The sequence below is a fragment of the Chrysochloris asiatica genome, unplaced genomic scaffold (genome assembly GCF_000296735.1).
Source record: "Chrysochloris asiatica unplaced genomic scaffold, ChrAsi1.0 scaffold00052, whole genome shotgun sequence".
NCBI lineage: Eukaryota > Metazoa > Chordata > Mammalia > Afrosoricida > Chrysochloridae > Chrysochloris > Chrysochloris asiatica.
Genome location: NW_006408570.1, coordinates 1,403,826 through 1,412,564, shown reverse-complemented (window position 1 = coordinate 1,412,564; position 8,739 = coordinate 1,403,826). Strand labels below are relative to the sequence as shown.

The window sequence follows — 8,739 nt, the reverse complement described above, 5'->3', positions numbered from 1 at the left end:
TATATGCACACCAATGTTCATAGCAGCACTATTTACAATAGCAAAAAGATGGAGACAGCCTAAGTGCCCATCAACTCAAGAATGGATAAACAAACTGTGGTACATACACACAATGGAATACTATGCTACCTTGAAGAAAAACAAGGAGGCTGCAAGCTACCGCATAACATGGATAAACCTTGAGGCTATTATGTTGAGTGAAATTAGTCAGTCACAAAGGGAGAAATACTGCATAGGACCATTAAATGTAAAAGACTAAGAAAAAAAAAAATACAATCTGGCTGCTGATCTGATGTGAACTAATTTCTCATTACTTTGTTTATGCATTTGTAAGCACACGAAGTAGTACTGCAATCCTATTTTTATGAACTTCTAAATATAGAAGTTTCTATATCGAGTGCCAAGGAGTCATGGTGTTACACTGTAGGATAAAGCACTGAACTATGGGTTGGTTGGCTTGAACCGCAAGGCAGCAGTTCAAAACCACCAGCTGCTCCTTGGAAATCCAAACAGGGTTGTTATGAGTTGGAACTGACTCAACGGCACTTAACAACAACAACAAAGAGTGCCAAAGAAGGGGATTTTGATTTTCACTAATGCACATTACTTTTAGCAGAAAGCTTTCTAAACCCAGAAATCTGACAAATGAGATATGCGTGTAAATGGCCTTTAGCTTTGCAGTATTATACAGATGTAAAATATCATGAAAGCTTATTCATTCAAACTGTCATATTCAGTCTGTTCCTTAGGAAGTAGGAAACTGAGAACAGACAAGACAGGTGAGAAAGGATGAATAGTTTTACTACACACAGCTAATTTACTTCCTGATCAAATTCTGTATCTCTTACATGACATTCTGCTATTATACAGAGGATCTTATTATTCCATGTGTTGAATATTTCTTTTTAATTAGTATTCAAGTGATAGGGTCTGAAAAGCTCTCTAAAGCACAAGAACATGAAATCATAACCAGAATGAATAGATTCAGACACCAGTGAGGCAGATAAAATCAATTACAGGAAAAAACTGTCCTTGTAGCACTGCACCAGGGATGGATCCCCTTCTTGCATGGGTATGTATCCTATACCTTGTTTTAACTTAAGTCTTTGCCTTTAACTTCTACCATTCCTGCTTACTAATGTTTACTTTTGGTTGACAAAGGGCATAATGATCAAATCAATTAATAAGCTGGGAAACTGAATCAAGCGCTAAAATGGTTTACCCAGGCTGAAACAATAAAATCTGTCCTATAATAATACAAGGGGGCTTCAGAAAGTTCATAGAAAACTTGGATGATCTTTTAATGAAAAATTTCCATGAAGTTTTTGAAGTCCTTCAGTAGTCGTGGTGTGGCACTGTGGGTGCTAGACTACAAAGTAGGTTTGAATCGTAAGGTTGGCAGTTCAAGCTCACTAGCCACTCCTATGTTGGTGTTGTTATGTGCCGTGGAGTCGGTTCCAACTCTTAGTGACCCTGTACAGGGTTTCCAAGGCTGTAAATCTTTACGGGAGCAGAAAGCCTCATCTTTCTCCTGCGGAACAGCTGGTAGTTTTGAATTTCTGACCTTGCGGTTCGCAGTCTAATTCGTAACCACTGCGCTACCAGAGCTCCTTTGGAAACCCTATACAGGGTCACTGTTGGTTGGAACTGACTCAACAACATATACCTGAAGAAAAATATGGACTAGTATGAGCAATACGTCCAATTCTGATCCATAAACATCAACCACATGAAAATTAGATGTGGGATAGGTAACAGTGCTACCTGGGAAAAATTCTCAGTTATTAGCAGATTGTTGTTGTTAAGTGCAGTTGAGTCAGTTCTGACTCATAGTGACCCTGTATAGAATTTTCAAGGAGCAACTGGTGGGTCTCAACTGCCAACCTTGTAGTCAGAAGTCCAGTGCAGATCCTACAGTGCCACAGTCAATAAATCAGGAATTATAAGTCTCTCCCCCAAATTGAGAATGCATTAATAAAAATGTGTAGAGTCAATACATCAGAGTTACGGGGGAAAGGGGCTTAACTAACTTAAGAAATACCTTTCTAATACTCATTGCCAAAGGTTATACTACATGACTTTTAGGATTAGCTTTCAACCTTGAAATTCAATAATTCTGTTTTAGGATTCTGGAAGAGTATTATGAAAGGACGCATATTCAAGAACACTTAATTATGCCTCATTTGAGGTAAAGACATCACCTCTAGAAACTTATCCCTCTCTAGAGTTCAGAAGGAGTCTCCTTTTAAAAAGATGCCCACTGTAAATATGTTCTTGAGGAAGCCTAAGAAGAACTGCAAAGAGACAAATATTTCCAGCAAAGAATACTAAAGAATTGTCATTCTCCCAATGATTCAATCTACCTGGGCTTGCTAACGTTGAATTTGAGAGCTAGGTAGGTTTATCAAATAAACGTATTTAGAAAAATTATGCCTTTGAGGGGCTTAATAGTGACAAGCATTAGTAGAAATTAGATGATAGATTCAACAGGAAGAGGCATACTCTTTCATTAGTCAAAGTATAAAGTTTTTGGTTCTATTGCTAAAATATCATTAAAGAAATCCTTGTGGCAAAAATGTACTAGAAAACAGGAACAGAAATAGAAAGACAAGAGCTCACTGAGAACTCACAAGTGCTTGGGTATGCATCCCCTGCTCAGATCCACCTTATTTTGGCTGTGCATTCCAACTTACTTCCCAAGTAAACTTTTTCTGTGATCACTTGATGCTTTCCATAGGGAACAAGGCCACAAATTAGAGAGAATGACCACGCTTCCTTCTCATGAATAGTGAGAAGGGAATTTCTTTTCCCTGCAAGTATTACTACAACGAAATCCAATTTCTGCTTTCCAAGAAAATCCAATTGACTTGGAAGTTTCTGAGAAGAAGGGAAGGGTGGGGCAGAAAGTCCAACGGATAACCACCCCACAAAATTCTACAGCAAATTTCTAGTCTTTTAACCTTACATCAGTCAAAGGGTTAAAACCTGAATGTGTCCGCTGAGTTGCGAATGTACAGGTGGAAAGTCTGAAGTGTGGGAAGAGATCCTCGGTTCACTTTGTGACCATGCTGGGAAAGCCCTTATTTGTAAGAGAACCCTCACCCGGCCCCAAATATTAAGTTGACACACGTTTCTCGGATGCGGCTTGAATCCTCAAACTTTGGCGGGTCTATAGAGACACAATTTTCTGTTTTCTGCTTAACAGGGCTTTCCAGAATTGTCATCAGATGACAGATTACACCGCCCATCCACAAGAATTCAGGGGTAGCTCAGGCCATCCATTATGGGTTAAAAGCTGTTCCAGCATGAATCGTGTCACAGTGGTAAGAAGACTATCGATACAAGGGGTCCTACAGCTTTAAGAAGTACCCTGGGCATCTAAAAGTTTTCAGAATGCAAACTATGTCAGCTCTGAAAACAAGAGGCACTGCATCATTATGGCAGGAGAAACAAAGCAAGCCCCCTTTTAAAAACAGACAAAAAAATAAAAGATTGTTTTAATAGGAAAGAAGCATCAGTCATTGATTCTTACTTCATTCACACTTTCTATCCAAGCCCATCCATCTTCAGAGTGAAGAGATGACAGAGCCCAGTTAACTCTCTCTCTGGGCCCCCGCCCATCCTGCTCCTCTGTACCCAAATCACCAAGGCCTACCAACAAACCCATTTCAGTCTGCAAGTAACAGTCCAATGGAACTGCTCTTTCTATCAGATGGACCTACCAAGGTTCAGGTATGCCTAAGTACCAGCTTTCACCACATCACTGTAATAGGATCGCCTGTCACATTAGTATTGACTAGTCAGGCCTTTGCTAACCATCTTCATAAATGACCACTTAGTCACTCATGGCTGACCACATTCTACAGAGAAGGGGATGGGAAGACTTAAGGCAGCAGGAAAAAGTCAACAACCCAAACCAACAAACAAGAATGTAAAATATTTCATTCTTCTTAAATGCTTCTACCCACATTATCTACAAACAAAAGTTCTCCATACAAGCAGTCTCTGCATCAGTGCCCCTGCTTAGCATTGGTTTGCTGAGTTATCTTTTTGCTGTGTCTGCAGAAGCCAACTACAGCACAATGGGTCGCATCACTTGAGGGTCACTTGAGTCTCTCTACCCTCTGGGTCCCTCCTCCCACCCCCTGTTTCCCCTCTACCCACAAAATCTTTAACTCCACCATTGCTAAGGATCCCAGATAGCTAAATAAAAGAGGTGGCCTCAAACACAGGGAAAACCCCTTAGGTCTCCAGTGTGAATCGCCAACGCCAATCCCCCTTCCCTCCCCTTTTTCTTAAGACCTGATGGTCTTCAGTCACACATCTTAAAAGAAAAACAAAAAACAAAAACACAAAGACTTACTTGTCTCAAGTCGATGAAGGCCAACTGCAGCGTGTCCTCCTGGAACCCAGGCACCGGGCCGGATCTGGCAAACTCTGTGGGAAAGAAAAGAGGATAAAAAGCGCCTTTAACTAACCATGGACAGGGAGATTGGCAGACGGATGACAGGGAAGACAAGAGAGGCTGGGGGAGAGGAGGACCAAGCTTCTAAGGAGTCATGTCTCTCTCCCTTCAGCTTCTTTGTTCGCCCTTCAAAATTCGTGTCATCAAAACACCATTAATTCCAGCGTCCTGACAGCAAGGAAACTGTACTAATTCGACCTGAAATTTATTCCCATGAGCCGCGCTGGGCTTCAGAGTATTTGTTTTGTGAATGGACAAACAACTTGCAAAAAGAATGAGGGAGGGGGAGAGAGAAAAAAGTTTTTCCTCTCAACACAATAAAATCTTCAGCTGTGAAACTCTTTTCAGTTCCGAAAGCTATTTATATTTTAGATCGCTGAAGGAATTTTCTAATTTCACGCCTGTCACCTCATTCCCCAAGCATTTATCAAAAAATATTCCCTGCCACATCATTAATTATTCCCTCACTGATTATTTGTAGTATCTCATGAGTGCATTATTGCCAACACACGCACACAAATACACACATACACACACACCACAAACACCTCAGCAGTAGACGCTGCCCCAATCTAGTGCTTGGTTTTTGAGGAAGGACTATTTGCAGATATGAAAAGACTCTTCTGAATAAATCTCACGTAAAAACTTGAGAATATTTGCACACACCAGGTTTCTGGTGTATTCTTTGTCCTTGACTTCTACTTCTTTTCCACTCAAAATTTCTTTCTTCACTTCTCTTGACCCTCATTTTAGTCTTAGGTCAAGGAGATCATGTGGATGCTATTTGCAATTTACAGTAGTGCCTTGGGTACATGCTTAGTTTATGACTCTGGCTTCTACATCGTTAGCAAGAAGATAACTGCATAGGGCTATAGGGACAAATACTAGTAACAGTTAAGAATGTCAAGTTTTATTGTCCCTGAGTCCTGCTTATTATGAAATCAAAAGCTCTTGTATAAGCTAACTACACACATACACATGCATAAGAAAATTCAAAGGTTAGATAGTTACAATATCTTCAATTCTCTCTGTGGAGCCCAAATGTGATGCACGTTTAACATCAGTCTACTGTTTACTTCAAAATCAACTAAAATGTCTCTGTGCTGAAAGCGTATATGAAAAAGGAATGTTTTCCTTTCAACTATATTTTTTCCATGATTGAATTTAAGGGTTGGCATCACATTGTTCTTATGAAATTAAATAAAAACCACCAAGATATATGCATATATGGGCGAAAATTATTTCCAACAATTAGTAGTTGGATAGAGTCAAATACTGATCTATTAATAGTTATTAAATATAATGACAGGAATTTCTGCTGAATAAAAATATTTTCCATCTTGAGCTTCTTAGACATAAAGGGTTTTTCATAAACTCATCTCAGTACTTTAAAAAATAAAAATAACAATTTAAATTGTAGGAGCTATGGAAAAATTATGTGCAATGACATTTCAAAAAATTATTAAGTTAGCTAAAATATAGCTAATTTAAATTAACCAACTGTTCACGAAACATCATTTTAGATATTCAAGTACAAATGGCTCTCATACACTGAAGGAGCTAAGCTGTATAGCAAGATTAATGTAATAGTTTCTATTTGCTTTGAGAAAATTCAAATGCCATTTTAAAATTAATTCTATCATATGTATAGCCCAGCTGATTAAAGTTTAAAAGAATAACATTTTTCAAATATACAAGTACTTTACAAAGGTTATTATTAATAGTAAGCTTGATATAATCTACTCTTCATATCTTATTAATAGTCATTGTCTGTGGTTACCTCATATATAGGGATTGCTCCTGTCAAAACTAGTTCTTTGAATATAGTGACAGTCATTCTTTCTGACAGTCTGGACTGGCAGATGGTCAGCTTAAATCAGCTCTATGCCTGATGGTTTTCTCCAAGGTTCATAGGTTACCACTACTGCTCTTGCATGACTCAGTCTACACTGAATTGCTTGAAGCTGCATGTCCCTGTGCTTTTAAGCTATTTATTATATCCTTTTTATTGGTAAAACTCTATTTCAGTCAAAATATAGCAACTATCAAGATGTTCTGCTGCCCTATAAAAGTCCAACTCAAGAGAATTATCAAGTGATGCACATTTGAATGTTTGGGAGCTGGCTACACATTCTTGAATCTCATTATTGGGTATGCTCCCAGGGGCTAATAGAAGATGCTGACGAAACCACTCAGGAATCTGAATGTGATGCATATTTAGTTTTCTGAGCCTCATTTTATAGACCTCATTTTTATGACACACTGAATCTACTAAGTTCCCAAAGGGTATAGTGACCTTTTAGATTGAGTTTCCCTTTAATAAATCAGGGAATCAATGAATGACTTGCATTGATGACAAAATAAAAGCTTATATTTTCATGTATAGCTAATGGAAATGCTTAATTATTATAAAATCAACTTCATATTTGGAATTATTTCATTGCTATAAAGCAATTAAAATATATATATAAAATTATTGTCTTCCATGTAGATAGTATCACAGGAGAAAGATGAGGCTTTCTACTCCCACAAAGATTTAAAGCCTCAGAAATCCTATACAGGGTAACTATGAGTTAGCACAGATGTAGCAGCATTTAACAACAACAACAAAAACATGCAGATAGTAAACTCCTTAAGGATAAGAACCTTATCACAGAACCTCACATGTATTCAAAATAGCAAATGTTCAACTTATACTTGTGTTTTAATTAAATGTGTTACCCTAACAGCAAAATTCATTAACTGCATGTATACTCTTTATTGCCAATGAGTTAAGGGGTTCTTAACACCTGAGTATCAATATAAGCAAGCTTTAAGGAATTCAAGAGCTCCCTAAAATTGGTGAACAATGATTATGGGAATGGCCTTTGAGGCCCTAAAATCCAGAATTTGAACCCCAGCTCTCCACTTACTAGATCTATGGGTTTGGGAAAATTATTCAATCTCCTATACTTCAATGTCTTTTATCTCAAAAAAGAGGATAATAATAACAGGCAGTAGTTTATACAGAACAAAGGGATACTGCTTAGGTTAAAATCAAGAAAGGTGTGCATCAGGATTCTATCATTTCACCATACTTATTTAATCTTTATGCTGAACAAATAATCTGAGAAGTTGGACCATATGAAGAATGAGGCATCAGGGTTAGAGAAAGCTTCGTTAATAATCTTTTTTATGCAGATGACACAACCTTGCTTTCTGAAAATGAAGCAGCACTTCCATTAGTGCTTCATGCTGCAGGCTGGAGGATCAAAAACTATATAGCCTTCAGGATGAAGTACACCCCAACAAAACAAAAATAAAAACCCTCACAACTGAACCATAAGCAACATCAAGATAAATGCAGAAAAGACTGAAGTTGCCAAGGATTTCATTTTATTCGGATCCATAATCAACACCCATAGAAGCAGCAGTCAAGAAATCAAAGAATGCATTATTACATCAGGCAAATTACGATGCAAAAGACTTCTTGAAAGTGTTAAAAAGCAGAGATGTCACTTGGAAGACTACGGTGCATCTGACCCAACTCATGGCATTTTCAATCACCTCACATGCAGGTTAAAGCTCAATAACAAATCAAGAAGTCTAGAGAAGAATTGATGCCTTTGAATTATGGCAGTGATGAAGAATATTGAATATAATATGGCCTGCTAAGAGAACAAACAAGTCTGTCTTGAAACAAGCACAGCCAGAATGCTCAGCAGTGAAGATGACAATACTTGTATTACATACTTTAGATATACTATCAGGGACCATTTCCTGGAGAAGGACATCATGCTTGGCAAAGTAGAGGGCAACGAAAAAGAGGAAGACCCACAACAAGCTGGACTGACAAAAAAGCTTCAAAAATGGGCTTAAACACAGGACTGTGAGGATGGTGCAGGACTGCGTAGTGTCTCTAGGAGTTGAAACCGATTCTACAGCACCTAATAACAACAAATATTCCCAATAGTTCTGCTATGAGAATTAAATACAATAGCACATGTGAAGCTGTTATCTGTGTACATGGCATATTATAACTGATTATCATTATAGCTAGTAATTGGTTTGAATATGCATTTCTCTGGGAAGAAAGTCCATAGCATTCACTGAGTTCACAGAACATTTGTGACCCAACAGCTACTCAATGAAAATTAAGGAATGCTTACTTTTAATTCAGACAAAACATTATAGAAGAGATCCCGCTACAATTCAGTGATGCATTGTTGTTGTTTGTTGTTGTCAGGTGCCATCGAGTCGGAACCGACTCATAGCGACCCCATGCACAGCAGAAC

The 8,739-nt window shown here is 38.1% G+C and overlaps 1 protein-coding gene across 1 annotated transcript in view; it reads right to left on the bottom strand.

The window, feature by feature from the left end:
• Nucleotides 1-8,739, bottom strand: part of EXOC6B (exocyst complex component 6B) — an 859,602-nt gene that overhangs the window by 210,052 nt on the left and 640,811 nt on the right. Inside the window, 1 exon segment of the mRNA XM_006862890.1 lies at nt 4,364-4,437. Coding sequence (XP_006862952.1) covers nt 4,364-4,437 — 74 coding nt within the window.